The 19,600-nt window shown below is 38.1% G+C and overlaps 1 protein-coding gene across 1 annotated transcript; it reads right to left on the bottom strand.

Moving 5' to 3' along the window:
• Positions 1-4,456: 4,456 nt before the first annotated feature.
• Positions 4,457-19,209, bottom strand: GLP2R (glucagon-like peptide 2 receptor; the record flags this gene model as incomplete). The annotated part of the gene is made up of 10 exons (XM_010186094.1): positions 4,457-4,595; positions 6,627-6,715; positions 9,181-9,250; positions 9,807-9,867; positions 12,761-12,920; positions 13,859-14,015; positions 14,260-14,366; positions 16,730-16,851; positions 18,495-18,599; positions 19,116-19,209. Coding segments are annotated over 10 exons (1,104 nt in total), but the record flags the coding sequence as incomplete, so codon positions are not given.
• Positions 19,210-19,600: the final 391 nt, after the last annotated feature.

Below are 19,600 nucleotides of genomic sequence, written 5' to 3'. Positions count from 1 at the left end.
GTGGTGAGAAGCCCTCCCAGTCCTTATTATGTCTAGCCTTTTTTCTGGGGCATTGTGGTGCTCAGTTATGCACTGGGCCTAAACCACAACATCACAGTGTGAGGGGAAAAAGCAGAATCAGAAATTCAGAAGAAATGTTCCTTAGCATAATAACCAGTAAGAAAGGACAGATACTTATGTAAGCCTCACAACTGTTCTTCAGTTCTATTGACAATAGCAACATGATAAATTACTCATTAAATAACTGGGGGTTATCCACCAGAAACCGGTATATTTCCTGTAGCTAACAGTTCACATGCACCAGTAAGCCACAATGCTTAGATTTTTCCACTTTTCAAAGCAAAGAAACATATCTACAGCAGAATTCATATTTAGAATTTTATTTTGTGCTCCTTGAAAATGTTTGAGTTAAAACATTCAGATGAGATCCCAGAGGCGATTGTTTTTCTTTAACAGAACAGTTTAACTGCTTTTTAAAACTACTGACAAGATTTACAGACTAAACAAGTGTAATTGTGTGCAGTTTATGTGCCCTTTTTGCTAATCTCTTCACAAATAATGCTGTACCTAGAAAAGAGAATCCGCAATAAACATCGTCTAAGATCTCTGGGTATTTTAGAAAGAACTTTTGCTTCTAAAGCATGCAATGTAGCCTATTACGTGCATGTTCCTCGAAAAGGAATGAAGTTTGTATTTTCTAGCAGGGATAAGTATCTTCTGTATCAGGTTTCTTTGTACAAGCCAGTAAATAAAAATTTCACTTAAAATGACTCTGTGCTTCTTAAAATAGCATCTAGTCACTGCAACCTCTCCAAGTAAGGATATGTCTAACTGAAGAACATGTACTTTAACACCATGTCAGCCAGCCCCCTTAGGCTAGTGTCTCTGCATGAACTCCCTTCTGCTTGCCTACACATTTCTCCCCTCAGGCTGTAGTGGAAATTTTTCATTAAAGCCTCAATAACAATGTCAAAGCACTGATGCACACATGCCCCAGAGCACTGATGCATACATAGAGGTTAAAAACAAGAATCACCATAAATTGTGGGAAAAGCGCAGTAATGCTTTGATGACTTAATGTCTCAGATGGTAGAAAAGGGCAGATTTATGTCAAAGTAGTGAGTTAGTGAGTATTAATGACTTCTAGTCATTGATATTGCTCTGACTCATTAAAAAAAGGAGCCCTGGAAACTGCTGTCCTGGCTTACCAAGAAGGTCAAAGAAGGAAGATAAGGGTAAAGGATAGCTTTGCTAAACAGGTAGTTAATAAGAGTACTACCTGAGAAGTCGTTACTCAGCAACTCTGCAGAGCACAGACTGAAGCAGACAGCAGTGCTTTGGGTCTGCAGAGTGACTGTGTCCAGTTCCTAGCCTTTGTAAACCAGAGAGCAAATAGTTACAGTGAAACACGTGTGCATAAGTAGCTCTCTGAGAATCACCATTTAGTTTCAGTAACAGCTTGCTGTGGAATTTGGACTATCCAGGATTGTTCATTGTAATGGAGTGTGGCTCCTTCACACTTTCATGCTTGTAGTCAAGATAAGAGGGTACAGAGTTGCCAAAGCTACATTCTCATTCCTTTTCTACCTCAAGTTTCTGCCTACTTACATGCTACTAAGGCCGGGTGACTGAGGGAGAGTCAAGTGCACAAATACCTTTAAAGCACTCTGCCGATTGTATAGGTAAGAAACTTCTTTTCCACCTGCAGATGCTAGTCCATTTATCTGTTCTACTCATGTGAGTGCTCTGACAAATTTTCTTTTAGCTCTAGAAATTTGTTCGTGAGTACAGTACAGATGCGATGAATGAACACATCCTTTAGGGAAATGGAGCCCAAACTTTGGATAAGGACAAATATTCTCATAGTTATGACGTTTGGAGTTAGAAAAGCTTGATACACAGACATTTCAAATGGAGTATTGCAGGAATGAACCTCATTTGTTATTCTTTCACCTGTTGTTGTTACTTCCTGAACTGCCTAGTTCTTTCAGAAGACAGAAACCTCTTTCTCTGCTCAGCAAAGTTAAATTGCTACCTGTTTTACCTCATGTGTCTTCTAAGAGAACTGGATATATGGCAACTCCCTTAAAAAAGCCATTCCCTTAAAACCTCAGTTAGGATTTATTTTTATTTGAAACCAAAATGGGAAGAGTTCTCATCTTGGTCAAGGGGACTTGATTACCAGGAGGAAAAACAGCTACCTATAGAGATACAGAAGTAGATATGAGGCAGAGGTTTACAGGTGTAACCTCTTGCCAGACTTAAATCTTGGGAGCCATGGAAGAAAAATGTAGAAGTGATCCTTCTGTTGCTGGAAGAAAATACCAGAAGTCCTTTAATCAGTAGGATAAATATAAGCAAATCAGTAGGCAAATATAAGCATTTAAGGGTTAAGAAACTATATTCAGTGAGAATTTAAATGCTGTGACCCAAGGCTGTGCACTCAGGCCTACACAAATGCAATTTTTCTCATGTGTCAAGTGCTAAGCTCCTGTAGATACTGAATGGAATGGAGCATGGGGCACTGTGCACCTAGACTGGGGCTCACAATAGCCCAGTAACTGGAAGCTGAGATCCAAAGCAACCATGAAAAAAATTACAAAGCAGAAAATGCAACTGCTTCAGTTAGTCCTTGCATGGATTTAGACACCTGTATAAAGGACCCAGCTATAGTCAGTGGGTCAATGAGTTTTTCTTCAAAGAAGGAGAAGCTGGCTGTTGTGATGCATCCCATATTTTGCTCAACAGCCTGGAAATACAAGAAATACATAGTGCCTCACCACAGGCACAGCTATGCCCTAGAGTAGTCATCCAAGTTACCAGCCTCTCTGGGTGGAAGCACATCCGCACTTTCTCTTAAATGAAGGGAGGTTAATAGCAACTCTACCATGCCTCACAAGGCTGCGAGTAGAAGAAAAGGCTGAGTAAGGCAAGTGCTGAGATGTTCTACTTGTTGCTCCTTTGATTAGTTTTCTCTTACCTTTTTAAATCTATAGTTATTTTATGTAAATGCTATCAATACTCAGGGGCAGGTGCTGAGGCCTCGAGTGCTCTACTGTGCCAGAGATTCAGATTTCCTTTTATCCTCCTTCCTCTAAGTTCATTTTTCATCTTTGGTTGCTGGCTTACACAGCTTTGTTTGGGCAGGATGAAATGGTGATGCATAAGCCTTATCAGGCACTTCCAAGAAGGTTAAACCATCTCCTAGCTGAGGTCTGTGTTGTCTCCGTTTTCCTGAGGAGTGCACTGATCAGGGGTCTAGTGCACAAAAGTGATTTTTTTCACTGGTGCCTGTTCACTGAATTCATGGTGGATTTCTATGTTTCACTTCTGATGTATTAAGTGCTTTGTTGAATTTATACTTAAACCCATGAAAGAGATAAAAGTCCCAAGCTGAGATCCTCAAAAGGACATCTCAGATGACATCTTTGATGCCTGTATGTGAACTATGGAGGCCTGAAGTATGTAGGTGTGGTTTTGGCATGAAAAAGTCTTTGAGTTTTACTCTAGGCTTGCATGGAAGTACCTCTGTTAGAACTGCTGAACAGCACACAACTCAGGTGATTCATGGCCTTGACAAAGTTCTTGTACAATACATGTCTTCAATGCAATTGCTTGAGGCCGTTAGTCTGATAGGTGTACTCAAAGTGTGTCCTCTAGGCTAGAACCACACAAAAAGCCTATTCCTGCTTATCTTTTACATGCTTCTCCTCACAGCAAATGTTTTAACTCTGCTTATTTTTCTCAGTATTCAGATCTGCATCTCCTTTCATCGAACTGCCCCAAATGCCAAGTAGTTTACATTCAACTCATTTTGGAAAAAGTCCTACAAGGTAAGGGCTGCCCCACAGGCCTGCTTTGCAAGTGATATGTCAGTCATGAACTGACTGCTCCCAACTATCCAAGCTAAAGGGAAGCTGATCCTTGTATCTCCTGGTACAAAGAGTCTTGACTGTTTTTGGTTTTTTTCTGTACAGTGTCACAACAACAAGGTCACTGTGGTGTGTTCAAAGTATACTTTACATGAGATGAATCCAGAACCAACTCTCTCCTAAATGTGACTGCAAAGTCAACAGATCACCTGAAAACCTTCCTAAAAAAAAGCCATCCAGTGCTTTTTAGGAGTTAACCTAACATGAAATATGTATTTTAAATAGACCACTTTAATTCTGTTTTCAGAACAGAGGTCTGTGCTGAACTGTCACCCATTACCACAGAACACAGGACATACTGTTACTTAGATGTCAGACTCCTTTTTTGGACTTTGGGACTCCCATATTGTGAATACACAGCTTATGAATTTTTATCTTGTTACTGTAATAGTGTATTTAGAGCCATTATAGCTTGGAGCATAATATTAAATAAGAATACTGTGTATCTGTGGTATCTATAGATGAGGAACACATATATGTGGATCTGAGACCCCTAAAAACAGTAGTTGCAAAACAGTACTTACATGAAATGAGCTCATTGTCAGCTGAATGAAAAGTCTTATATGTCTTGAAAGTCCTTCCACCTGTTCATCAGTGATGAAGGTAAATACAAATTCATGGATCCCTAACAATGGAATCAGCACAAGCGTAGATCTCGCCAATCTTGAAAAGAAAACGTTTGATTATAGCATCTTTTCCAAATGCTTGGCACAAAAATACAAAGAAATTATCCCAGAAATATTCCCTCAATATTCCCACTCTGCAGTGATATTAGTAATTTTGTGATTTCGATGACATATTCCCAGATTCAAATTTTGTATCATACTATCAGAAAAGTCTGTACAGGTGGGAATCTTGGCTTAGGATTTAAGGTGAAAAGTTAGGGACAAGAAATTGGACAGGAAGTTCACTATCAAAACTTGAGCTGCTAGTTAACAGAAAAATATTTACATAGCTAAGTAATAAGTGATGTCTTAAGAGGGTTCTTAGACTTTCCTATCACTGCTGAAAACTCTATGTAGCCACATAAAAAGTTTCTGTGGTACTGTTGGCAGTCGTCTACTTAAAAAGAATACAACCAGAGTAATTTTTATAGAAAAGAATCTTCTTCAACAAGCCTGGGAACATGTTTGCATTGATGAAAGGAGGGATCTCAAAAGAAAGTGAGTTCTGAGGAAGACTTGCAATGTGAGGAATAGCTTGAATCTCTGAAAGTTTAGCACAATTATAAGCACTAGAAAAGAGAACATAATATAAAACAAGACAATGTTAAATACAGGCACTGCTGTCTGTGACTATCATCATAACAATCTTGTATCAATCTGGAGAATAGAGCTGAGATCTTTCAGACCTTGAATGTTGAAGGAAAATGGAAATATGCTTTTTGTTACGGATTTAATACTGAAATTTAATAGAAAGTTAGTAGTGGAATTTCCATCCTCCCTCCCCCCACCTAGTCCTGTTAGACAATAAAATAATTCTTCTTAATATGGCAGGACTGCAGTAGCAGACAGATATTCACAATGCTTTGATTAAAATACTCAGAACTGGAAAGAACCGGGATCTGGAAAGCAGTTAACAAATCCTCAGGTTTCCACTGATATAACTGCAATTTTCACTGTACACTTAGCTCCTAGCAGAGCAGCCTGCCCTTGCTCTTCCTACAAAGTGAGAAGATATTTGTGCAAAGGCCACTCCAAGACTTTCTGTAAGACCTGATGTACCATTGAGACTCTGGCCAAGAGAGCCCACACCAGGGTCTGTGAGAATGCAGGGTAAGCATAATGTTTTCATTTGAATTTACAAGGCCAAGGACATTCTTGAGACAACAGTGTCTACTCTGTGAAGAAAGGTAGATCAGAAACACTGATGTCACTTAGGAATGTCCCACAAATCTTCTACACCCCCTTTTCTTTTGAGATCCTTTGTCACACTCAAGGTAAAAATGTGTCACAGCAGTAGAGGCCACAAGTACAGTGAGGATACCTGAGAGCAGAGATCTTACTGCATTGCAAAGTTCTTGAGAAAATGCCCATATACTCAGTACACAGATGCTGGCCTGCCTTTACATCTCAGATATGAAAATGTTTGTGGAGCTTGTTTCCCCAGATGAATTCCCTGTATCATACTATGAATATCTTTTACAACTGGTGGTAAGAAAACATATCACAGAATCACAGAATCACAGAACGTTAGGGATTGGAAGGGACCTCCAAAGCTCATCCAGTCCAATCCCCCTGCCGGAGCAGGAACACCCAGATGAGGTTACACAGGAAGGCGTCCAGGCGGGTTTTGAATGTCTCCAGAGAAGGAGACTCCACAACCTCTCTGGGCAGCCTGTTCCAGTGCTCTGTCACCCTCACTGAGAAGAAGTTTCTTCTCAAATTTAAGTGGAACCTCCTGTGTTCCAGCTTGTGCCCATTACCCCTTGTCTTATCATTCTTTGTCACCGAGAAGAGCCTGGCTCCATCCTCGTGACACTCACCCTTTAAATATTTATAAACATGAATGAGGTCTCCCCTCAGTCTCCTCTTCTGCAAACTAAAGAGACCCAGCTCCCTCAGCCGCTCCTCATAAGGGAGATGCTCCACTCCCTATATAATCAGCAAGGACAAAGTGGTGACCTTCTGATGTTGTGAGAAAAAAAATAAGAGGGGTTAGAACCTCTTTGTTATTTATTTATTTGTTACATACCTGTATTTGTAGTCATGAAAGCTCATTTGCTGAGCTTTTAGTTTAGAAATCAGCATCCTGAGAATTTTTAAGAAGATGCCAAAGTTAACCTTGAAAGAAATTACACATGGGTTACTTACAATATATGCTATGACACTACTGATATAGCTATTAAGGAAATGTAAGATTTATAATAAACACTTGTAAAATCTGTCAACAAATAACCAGAATACAGTTGTGATCAGGTCAGAACAGAAGCAGGATATTATCATAGCTGCAGCAGAGAGCAGAGACAAGCAGTAACAGACTCTGCTTGTATCAGCTCTCCCCAGATGAGGCAATTAGCAGAGTTTATATACCTTTAGGTCATACAGCTCTTCAACAAACCATGACAGGTAAGCAGGATGTGGTAAAAACCAGCAGTGATTGCAGTTTTTCAGATCAAGAGGCTCTAGACAGGCAGACAAGGAAGCTCCGAGAATTCTTTTACAAATAATTCACTTTGTTGATTAAATTGTGCTGACCTAGCCAAGACCAATCTGCAAATATTTTTTTCTTATGAGGTCTGCACATGCCTATGAGGTATGAGCCTTTAACTATTTCAATTCCACAAACCAAAAGCCCTATGCAAAAAAATTATCAAGGTTGCAAAGTTGAGAAACTGAGCATTATTCAGACTGATTTATGTATATGTTATGATACATGATCTTCCGATGCAAAATTCCATTTTAATTTTAACATAGAAACCTGCTTCCTCATTTTGGGGATGGACAATTGTACAGGACTACCTTTCTTCTTCTGATGTGTAAGCATTACTGCTGGAACCCTAGTTTCTGTTCTGCATAAAAAAATGAAGCACTTTTCATGCTCTTCTCCCCAGATGTGCACAGATGTATATTTAAAACATCACAGAGTGATAAGTGGATATTATTGCCCTAAAAAAAAAAAAATTAAAAAGGTAATGAAAGGATAAATAGATGGAGGTTCGAAGTGTGATATCTCACCAGTTAAAGGTGCTTTGATTTGATTTTGCATGGCAACTAGCACTAATATTATGTTAATGAGAGTATAACACTTGCTACTTTAGCTGCAACTGGAAGTGCTCAACTCTTACACCATTGACTGGACATTCAGAAAGCAAAAACCAGAAGCCAGAAGCCAGTTTTGATATTTTGTCTAGCACTGTGTATGACCCTGGGGACAGAGACAGAGCCGGAAAACAATTTCCTGAGGCAACATTGCTGCCTTAAGCTCAAGATCATACTTGGTCCTCATGAAGCTCCCTCTTGTCATTCACACATATCTCTTAACTACAGTGCCTGTGTTGCAGACTGTGCTCACCTGGTTTATTCTTCGTCTTGTGGACATCTCTTTGGATGGGAAAATATAGATTTGTAATGAATGGATATGGATATGGATATGGATATGGATATGGATATGGATATGGATATGGATATGGATATGGATGAACCTACTTCTGGACTTTCCTAACTTGTAGAATTTGACTTTTCCTTTTATTACAGTTTTGGTTTTTGCAAATACAAAGAATTCATCATAGTCTACACTGTAAGGTTCTTCAAAAGTAGAGCTAGTGTGCATATGTGCTGACGATACCAAGCTGAGTGGTGAGGTTAATGTGTCAGAGAGACAGGATGCCATCCAGAGAGACCTGGACAAGCTGGAGAAGTGGGCCCAGGTGAACCTCATGAGGTTCAACAAGACCAAGTGCAGGGTCCTGCACCTGAGTCAGAACAATCCTCATTACCAATACAGGCTAGGAGATGATGTGCTGGAAAGCAGCCCTGAGGCAAAGGATTTGGGAGTACTACTGGATGAAATTGGTATGTGAAATATTTCTGTGAAATAGTATCAAGGCAGAAGATAGCAAATTGTATGACTGCATGAAAATATAAGGTATTATGGACACACACCATAGTCCCACCTAAAAAAGTCCTGTGTTCATAATTATGTCTTCATGAGCTCTTTTGATCATGCTATTTTCATCATTTCATTATCACTGCATTTCAGATATACACTTTTTTTGCATTTGTTTAATTAAAAAAAAACATAACTCAGTCCTGTCATGCTATGTTTTTTTTTTCCATTAAGTAAATGCTTTTTCCCCACAGCCAACAATACTGTTGCTACTTCTCTGCATCCATGTTATCATAAGATCATCCTTCTAAGAGAATTTGGAGTTTTCTAGTGGTGCTCATGGTAACACTCTCCTAAGTAACTTGCTCACTGAGAAAATGAGGTAAAAATATGAGAAGTAAAAAATATGAGAAGTAAAAAATATGAGAAGTAAAAGGCTCCATCTTTGATATAGACGGAGCTGTGCAGAATTCACTACACAGATAAATAGCACTGTTTTGAGAGGTTGACACTGAAATCTTTGTTGTTTGTAGTCAGACAGAAAAGAAGCTAGGTCCATCCATCCACAATAAGAAACTTCATTTATAATTTTTACTGTCTCATCTTTTCTAATCCAATAATTGGATTATACTTGGAGAAAGAGCACAAAAATACAGGCACACTTGTGCATGGTATTAAGAACAGATTAAATAATTCTTACTGCGATTGAAAACAACATTGGTCCTCGGATGATCCACCAAATTCCCATGTGTTCATTTGTTCCCCAGCACCTGAAGAATAATTTAAAGTATAATTACACTATTTTAATGGTAAAAAGTTAGAAAGCTTATATTCATTCACTGAATACTAAACTTATTCATTTAATATCAGCTTTTAGTGAATATCACTTTTTGTTGTTGTTGTCCTACAGAACTTTTTTTTTTCCAAAATGGCAGTGAATAGTAATTAAACTCAAAGTGCAGAATGTCTCCAAGGAAAGCACTGGTCTCCTTTTCTTACTAAAAAAAAATGCTCTTCATGAACACATTTGTGCTGACAATTTGCTTCATGTAAGTGGATAAGCATTGGATGCAATAGATGTCATTTCAGGAACAGTGAATATTCATTCTACTTGATTTATGCACAAGTAAATCTGAGAATTCCTAGAAGCAGTTCAATGTAAATATACTAAAATGAAGCTGGAAATGTAGTAAGTATCAATAGATGCTGTATAATTTTAACATAATCTAGTAGCAGATATTTGTGTCAATTACCATCAAGGTCTTCCAGAAAAATTAAGCAAACAGAAAGCCAGTATTCTAAAGCACATTTTATTTAGTAACCTACCCTGTGTTCTCCAGTTTTGATCTGCTTATTCCCCAGGGGCCCACAAACAGGATAGGAACAACTGAAAAGAGAAGGAGTCAATTACAGTCAAGCTTGCGGAATGGTTCATACAAAACATAAATATGTTACAGCAGTGCATAGTGCAAAGTTAAATGCTTTTCAGTATTCTCTTTAGGATTGTACAAAAATCAACCTGGTCCTGGCTTTGCCCACTTGTAGTTCAAATACAAAATAAAATTTCATTGTGTAGTCAGACTGATATATACATATATATGTACACATACACTGCTGACCTGTTCAAATGTTCTAAATTTATATTCTTACAGTATTGAGCAAATTTCTAAACACACTTGTCCTATTACAGTTTGAAGAAGGAATAGAATTATTATTCTCTGTTCCAATGACCTGGTGATCAAAGCAACAGATGGATTTAGAGAGGTGGGAAGAGTGAGGAAACAATGAGACAACACTAACCAGCATGAAAGACAGTGGTCTTGGTGTGTCAGCAGTCTGTATGCTAATATAGCCATAACAAATATAGCAAAATGTCTCTTCAAAGGAGAATGTGAGAGAGAACAGAGAAATAAAGGCATAGATGGTGAGAAGGACCCTCTAAAGAGTAAGGTGGAGCAGAGGAGAAAGCCCAAAGGCTTAGCACTGAACAATGATGTGTGGTGTGCTTTGAGAGAAACTTTTAACAGATGAGGAAAGATGAGAATGAGTATGAAAGGGAAGGAAAGTAGCTAACATCAGATGAGGAAGAAGCAAAGCAGGAAAAAGAGTGATGCCAAAAGTTAGATAACATGTTCAAAACTGCAAGCCTGAAAAATTATCTTCACAGCAGACTAGTGTATGAATACAGGTAAGGCCAGAGAAAAGGATGCTGTAGGAAATAAGACAAGTTTCAACACAACTATATCTAGAGATGCATGAAAGGATTAAGGTAAATCCCACTCCCCTTAAACACTTCAATAATTCACTCTTCTTGGTACTGGTCTTCTCCCTTTGGTTCTGGAAAAAGTCTTAATATTATTTACCTAAATTTAACCTTGTTAGATAAAATGAATCCCCTCCTCCATCAGGTAGACTGAACTAAAGACTTAAGCACTACCTAATTCTCAGGATGTACAAGAAGTCTGATACAAAATCACTGCACAGAGCACTCAATGAACACAGCATAAATCTTACTAGGGGAGCAGAGAAGTGATAGAGGTTGGGATACAGCATGAGAATGCAAAAATTAAGAATTACATTTTAATCATATGGAGCTAAACTTTATACTTAGATCATCAGGAAAGTTTTAATTTTTTAAAATATTAACTACTTGATTTCCCTGTGAACATAAGGAAGTTGGTCTGGATTGCTTGGGATTCATCATTGGCTGTGCAGAGAAGGGTATAGGAATATATTTTATCTTCTTTTTTCTCAAGATCCATTACACTAAGACATTGGACTTGTTTTGGGAAAAGAACAACTTTCTGAGACAATTCTGTTGAGCAAGTTTCTATCCAGATATCAATATGCAATATTTGAGTATTCCGGTTTGTGTTTTGTATTTGTCCTGACAAAACATTATCCTCCACATCTCCAGTAGGCTATTTTTAAGATACTATCCTATTCCCTTTTCAAAATTCAAGAGGTAAGGAAGATGTCAAAGAGAAGTAAAATGAACTGTCTCCATTCCCTGTGATTGTTACAGAGAGAGCCTAGCACAACTTTTAGACAATTAAATGTGAATGACATGATTTACCATCAAACTGACAGAGAGTTTGCCACAGCCTTGATAATAATAACCAAAATTTTCCTTTAAACATGTAAATGTTGCAGCATTCCAACTGTAATTATTATAATTTCAATCTTAGCTGCCATTTGCTTCAGTTATTTTATTATGTTTAAGTGTAAACAACTCTCTACAATCATACATCTTTATCCTTGATAGAAAATTTTAGCAAGCACAGAAAATATGGAATAATTGGTTTACAACTATGTAATTGCCCACCACAGTAAAATTCTTCTAAAAATCACTTTTACTTATTTTTAAGTGGTCTATACACTATAGTCCACTGTCCTGGATACACAATTTTACATTTAGCAATATAATTCAATAGACATAGTAGTGTTGATCATGAACCACCTTGTTAAACTACACATTGGTAAAAGTTTTACAGTCAGAATTTTTTACAGCCATCATTCCCATCCTCCTCCTTAACTTAGGCCAGTAGTTTTGAATAAATAACTCTTGTAACAAACCTATATACTGCCTAAGAATACCTTTTTTATCTTCATTAAAAAATTTAAAGCCCTGCAAGTTGAACAGGTAGGTTTTAGATGGTTATTGGGAAACTTTGATTTTCTCCTTTGTTCAGGCACAATATAGAATTATGCTCTTTCAGTAAGTAACAAACATAATTGTAAAATTACATTACATAATTTACAAAAAATTGTTTGAATGCTTATAAATAACTGTACATTGTCTTCATTCCATGCCTGAAATATAAGACTCGAATCATGCAGTGTTTCAGATGGCCCTCTAACTTAAAACACACTTTAGAACGTTAAGGTAAGCTGGGAAGGTGAACATATAAAAGGCAATTTTTAATGTTTAGACATCTTTGCTGTGTAGGTGCTCTATTACAAAGGAAGAAAATGAAGATGCTAATAGTACCATAATATTCAGTGATGACAGAAAATAGTAAAATACACTCAGATATCTTCTTGTTACGTCCACTAGGCTGGTGTTTTCTTATGAAACAATTTACTCAACTCCTGTATCTGAAAGTCAAGCTGAACTTCAACAAATGTACCACCACTGGCATACCTTTATCGGCAATCACTGACTTCAAAACAAACTAACAAAAAAAAGAGTTATTTTTTCTTTCTTCATTATAAAGTATCCACCACTGACTCAAAAAAGTACCACAGACGCGAGAACTTGGAAACTGTTACGTACTTACCCCATCCTATCACAATGTATGCCTGTAACAGTCGTCTTTCAGAGAGTACAACAGTTATCAATAATGTATGCAGATAAATTCCTTCTACTAATAGCCAAAAATAATTTGCTCCAACAAAGTAATGCATGAAAAATTGGGCAGTCCTGCAAATTATTACAATCTGTAAAAATAAGAAACCAGGAATTATTGCTACTATATAAAAGCTCTGACAAATCCTGGCTTTCTCTTGTTACTTTAGCAACCGTTTTAAAACTAGCACATGGTTATGATATAACTGTGGTTATGATATATAACACGTCGCACAAGACTCTTCTTGCTGCTTGGGAGAGGCTGAAGTGCAGCAATCTAAAGGTTTCTACATTGTCAGAGAGTTTGAGTGGAAGTAACAAGTAGGAAAAGAGTGACAGTGTAGGTTGGGGTATATGTTCTTTGTCATGATCTGTATATCAAAATCTTTACTGATGAGCTACTAAAATCATAGTCACCATTAAAATCTTGCAGGTAATTTCACTTGATGACATGTGCAAACTATATTCCTGCAACATCATACATGTATAATTTATCCACAGTGGTCGCAAAAGAGGGATGTTGTTATTCCATTATTTAAACAACTGTAAGAAGATGAGCACGTTTTCCTAGAATAGAAAAGCCTTTAAACTATTATTTTCTCTCTTAGTGTTCTTTCACAGCAAATAGGTTGTTCAATGACATTGTCTTAAAAGCAAGATCTGTGTGCATTGCCTTGTGTCATACGTACCAAGCATGAATAAACACAGTGTATATAAATGTGTAGATTTTTTCCTAAAAACTACAAATGTAAGTTGATTTGCTTAACTGGATGTTTTTAAATATGACTATTGATTAATTTGTTGTTTCTATACAAGGATTCATGTAAAAATGAATCCATTAAAATTTATCAAATCAGAATTTTTTGTTGATCACCCCAAGCTCTATCAGCAAAATTTCAGCATTAAAAAAAAAAAAAGCTCAAGGAACAAACACCTCAGAATTTGCTGGCATATGGCAAATTTCTGAAACTGTAACTGTTACTGTCACCCATAGCACACATTTACTATTAGGAATGAACTAACAAGTTACCTCAGGACTGAGGTATAATATCCATCCAGTTTCATCATTTGGTCTTTTGGAGTAAATATTGTAGTATACGGTGTCTTTTATAAGGACTGCTGTGGCACGTAAAATAAAAGATGCAAATAAATTCATATGAATGTAGTTTCTTGTGCAGTGAAGTTTTCTGTGGAAGAAAAAATAAGGTATGAATCCTCTGGAATATATTTAATTGGTAGAAATAAAACAAAGTTATTGTTGTATTCATATTGTTGCCATGAATGGATTTTGCTTAGGAACTGTTCTTATGTTTATTACAAAAAATACAAGTTATTGACATTGGAAGCTAAGCAATAATTTTAATTACATGAACAGAAGAATGTGCATATTGAGGGTCTGTACTTTGAAAATGCATGTAAATTTATACTAACCTGAGTAAAGAAAGTATAAGGAGAGCTAATACAAGTGAGATGAGAGAAAAATAATATCCTATAGTGTACAACAGCTGTAATGTGGTAAGTAATCTATGTTCTTCTTCCTAGGAACAAAGAAGAAAAATGTGTTACACATGCAGGCATGTAGGCAGAGCTCAGAAACTTCTGAGTCCAACTTTTTTGTGTTGCAAGGTAGCCAGGGGAGGTTTTCGATGCCTGCTCCCTGTACTGCCTCATTAAATCACTGCATGACAGAGACACTAGCCGGCAGCCATAGTTTCTTTTTAAATGCAAAGGCATCCAGTGGTCTCATCTCCAGATTGCTCCTGCACAAACACCATTCCTAGTCTGATTTACAGCTAATCATTGCCATGTTACATGTACCAAATGAATCCTGGTGGCTTAATAACTGCAGAGATCAACTCATGCAACCTGCACACACAGGTGCTGTTACTATGTGTGTGGCCTGGGAACAGAGTTACAGATCAGTTGTGTCTGTACTATTTCGAGAGTCAGCTCTGTCTAGAATCATTGAAATAGACTGACTTCTGTCACGAGTTCAAAGAAAAAGAAAATAAATTAGAGTTCTCTAGAATTTCTTTGAATGATGAATAAAACCTCAGAGGAGGAAGGGGGGCACTCACACTTACTTTCCACTTTGCTTCATTTAACATTTCTTCTTGCTATGTTTTTTCCGTTTAGATGCTTATGTCATCTCTTCATATTGCTTTTTTAGCTCAAGAAAAGCTTCTCTGCAGAGGGGACGTAGAGATACAGAATATGTGACTTTCATAATGCATATTTGGCCTGCAAAGATTTTCTTGGAATCTGTCTTTTCCTCAGTGAATTCACTGTTTTCTTTGTGAATTTTCTTACTGCTCAGCAACAGGGATTTTAGTACAGTCTTCCTGCCAGTAGCTGTGTCTAACCAACTTATGCTAATGAGTAATATCTGGACAGCATGGGTGAGGTGTGCCTGCTGTTAGAAACTCTCTTGGAGAGGGTGAAAGTGCCCAGGAAAAGCAGTGTGGATGCAGGAGATTCCCATAGTACAAACATTAGTCACTGCTCCATGAAAACATTCAAACAGGCATGAACTGAATAAAGAGCAGGAGTTATCATCTTGGCTGTGAAAATTTTGCAACACCAAAGCAAATGAAATCAACTGATTCTTCCTATGTGTGTAGATACTTGCTCTGGATTATTTCTAGAATCTTGGGCCTTTCCAATAAATAGAACAAACAGTTACAAAACCACATTTAGCATTGGTAGGAAAGCTGGCTAAAGCTTTCAGAGAAATCATCTGCTGTCACACAAAATGAATTAACGTGTCTCCCACCCACAAGTTTGCAATCCAGAATGGTCAACAAACCATGGAAAACTCTCAGTACTTATGAATATTTATCACACTTGTATAAACACACTGTAAGTTTGAAAGTTCGAGTACTCACTGTATAAAGAGTTTAGTAAAAACTTAGTAGTACATGGGGATCCTGATCTAACAGCTTTTAATAAAGTAATCATTAATGTTACTCAATAAAGTAATAAACAGTAACAGTGCTCACCCAATAAAGTACTAAAAAGTAAAAAATAATCAAGACTAATAGTGCTTTCCTAAAAGACTTAATTTTGACATCACCTAAACTGAACTCTATGGAAAAACAAGCTACAAGAAGTTGAATCTGAAACTGCCGCATTCGCTGCAAGCCATTACTCGGTTGGCCGTTACCGGCAGGCAGCAGGACCAGATCCCTGCTTCACTGCTTGCACCGCCCCGCACCTTCACCCCCACTCGGTGCTGGCAGGGCCTCACAGAGAGCGTGAACCGGACGTCTTCGCAGACACAGAGCAAGGATGGGATTCCCTAAGCAGAGCTGACCAGAATTGTGTTCCTTTCATCCTCAGTGCAAAGCGCTGAGCACTGTCGAGGTGGGAGTCTCTCGTTTGCTCTTTATTCAGCTCGGGAGAGACGTTCCCCGCTGCTGACAGCGCCCAGCACTCGGGCTGTATCACACCGTAAGGGATGGCTGCTTGCACTATGACAAATACTCCAGTCTGTGACCAGCTAAATTTGAAGGGATCAGTTAAAGGCTCATTAAAACTAAAAGGCACAGGAAGTGGTAGGGAATGAAGCTGTCTAGCCGGGCAGACTGCAGCAATTTGGGTCAGATGATGAGATGTTTTGAATTTAAATAATTTCCTTGTCAAGTTGTAGTCTTTTTCAATTTTATTAGGACATGTGAACACTGGACTTTGAGCAGGAAACAATTTGTGGTATCTAAGGCAGGAATCCCCCTCCTTAATCTTTCCTCCTCCGCTTCTTCTAAATAAAATAACAGGTTTCCATTTGGTAATTTAAATGAAATATGAACATTTTTTGCAGGTATTCAGTGGAAATGTTTTATCAGTTACTCAAGAAGGGATTAGGAAGATTAAAGTATTAAACCATAATCTAAAACATACTTACATTTTTTTTGAAATGATTTTTCTCGGAACATTCTGAACTATCACGCCAAATGTCTGTGGAGTTTTCCTTCATTTGCCAAGTCCCTTCATCCAAGCAGACTCTGTATACATTTCCTACACTTCCTGAAAGTAAACGGAGGTTTAGTCTGAAAGGTCAAAATAAAGATTTCACTTTTCATACACGATTTAAAGATTTCTTCCTTAGACCACAGTAAGAGACACCACCCCACCTCCTACTCAGAAAAGAATAAACCCCACTTTTCTTTTGTCTTTAACAATATATTTTTCATATTTACATATTTACAGAATATCTTGTTTCAATCAGGATAACTGAAACTGAGACAACTGTTTTGAGAACCCATTTGCTGTGATGGAGCAGGAGCTCTGTGTGGAGACTAGACACTGAAAAAAATTGGAAGGCATCTGTGAAATGTGATCAGAAATCTCATTTCTAGACAATTCTATTTTTTCAGTGCTCAAGCTTGGCAATGATGATAAACCACAATAAATTTACCTCAAGTTTCCAAACATTTCTGGTCCAAGTCCATCTGTGGCCCAGAATAGCCACAGTCATGCCTTGGAAATGGGATCAGCTATGGCAATAGGGACCACAAGCAACCCTAACCCAAGTCCTGCAATATCTCCAGGACAAACAAACAGCTGGGCTGTCTCTTAATCTTCTTCTCCTAAGGTGCTGTGGCATTGATGAGAATGCCAGATGATACTGTAGCACAGCAACACCACTGTATTGCCCACTGTGAACACAATTAAAAGTTTCATAACCTGGTGCAATGTTATATGTCTTGCTTTTGTAGAAATTTAGACAGAAAAAGATAACAAAAAGAGTCTCCATTACAAAGATGGAAGGAAGATGCTTTTATGTTTATTATGAAGAGCTGAATTTGTTCTAAAAGGTTGGCAGAAGCAGTTGTTTGGGAGACTAGATAGAAGCTGTGTCTCTTTCTGTTTAGTAGCACAAAAAAGGACAAATGATGACATTACAGAGCAAACCATGTGTGGGATGGGCTGGAGAAGGTTAGGATAAACAGCCCATAGTAGTGTCCCATAAACTAAAGGATTCAGACACAATTGGTCCTTCCGAGTGGTATTAGAAATGCAGCTGAGAAAGCCACATATAGCTATGAAAGGCTGTGTAGCAGGATTCAGAAATATTAGGCTGCAGTCATAAGAATGTCCTTTAATTTATTCAGAAGAAAGGTAACGTTGTTTAGTTTTAGGCACTTCTGCTCCTGCAGATGTAATTCTTTTTCCCTTCCTGACAGCTTCCCAGCTCCACTCTTTCCAGGAAAAGGCTGCTTGTTTTTTCACCATACCACTTGCTGGTGGTGCAGTATGTTCTACCAGAGGACTGACTGCTTGGACTGCTGCTTTGTTTGGCTAGTCCAGTTTTCTGGGAGAGAGCGTCTTGTCTGGGGTCACTGGGGACCCCAGAAGTTAAACCTCAGAAGCTGAACCCCAAATCTGTTACTGCCAATGAAGGCCTGGCAGTATGGTTACATGATCTTGGAAATGTTCCTGTATAGCAGACAATATGGAGCTGTAATAAGCACAGATGTAGAAAAAGAGTAAATAATCAAACATCAACAATGATTTTGTGCCTCAATTCAGAAAAGAGGTGAAAAGAGGTGATAAAAGAAAGCCTTCAGACACTTGAAAGGGTGCTGAGGCAAGAGAGACCAGCACCATCTGTCCTTTAGCTGGATTCCCAGCATAAACTCGAAGAGAAGTTACCACTTTCACATTACCGTTTTCCAACCATGGCAGATATGAAGGGCAAGGAACAGAGACATTTCCTGGGGATGAATAAGGCCAGCAAACAAATTGATCAAATGTCCCATTACAATGTATTCCTTGGGAAAGAAGCAAATAGAAGTTTTAGAAAAAGGTGTTCAGACAATGGATATCATGAAAACTATTGTATACTGTTCCAGGTAACATGCAAACTATGCCAGAGTATGTACAAGATGTAGCAGATAAACTTTGTGCATTCCCTGTGAAATTCTCAGTGCACAGTGCAGAAACGGCTGCTACTCTTTTTCCCTGGATCTACACAACAGCAGCAGGTTTCACATGCTTCATTATGAGATAAGGTATTGCTCAAAACCATCCTGAGGCCTCTGTTGTCCAAATGTAACAGATTCCAGCCGTGTTCTCAGTCACTGGTTTTGGTACATGCCACAGACTTTTTGCTGTCAAATGGAAGATATTGCAACTTTCATGACCCCTGTGACACCAATTCTCAGCTTGCTGCTAGCTTCCTGAACAGTGACTTCTACTAGTCCTTGGGCAATGGTGGTTAGGGAGCTGGTAATATCTCAGACTAACTCAGTTTTAAGCTTCACAGGTATCATACCACTGTATCTTACCAGTATCTACAGTCGATTCCTTCAGCATTTTCAAGCATTCTTGTTTGTATTTCTTCCATTCAGTAGTGGTTTTTTCCAGCAGAGATCCTCTGGCCTGTGAGGGAAAATACTGAACATGAGCAAAATCAATTAGAACCTTGTGGTCTTCTAGTGGCAAGTTTCTTTCCATTATAAGAAATCTAAAAGGGGAGGAGAGGTGGAGAGGAGAGGAGAATGGAAGAAAGGTAGGTAAGCAGGGAAGTAGAGACAGAGCCAGTCCTTCTCCAGGAAATTATTGGTGAAATTTCTTCAGCTTCTGTCTTTCCTTGAGCAAGAAATATATTGCCATGGTGCTATGTTACCACAGAAATCTAGTCAACTTGTGTAAAAAATCCACACAGATACTTAATTATGAAGACAGGCTCAACTTTGGATTGTCAGTTTAATGACAACACAGTCTATGGATGTGGTGTCTGGAAATCAATCATCCCATGATTACAAGAGCT

This window comes from Mesitornis unicolor, unplaced genomic scaffold (assembly GCF_000695765.1).
Source record: "Mesitornis unicolor isolate BGI_N332 unplaced genomic scaffold, ASM69576v1 scaffold33996, whole genome shotgun sequence".
NCBI classification, from domain to species: domain Eukaryota; kingdom Metazoa; phylum Chordata; class Aves; order Mesitornithiformes; family Mesitornithidae; genus Mesitornis; species Mesitornis unicolor.
Note: the sequence above shows the minus strand (reverse complement) of the source record. Positions and strands in the feature narration are given on the sequence as shown.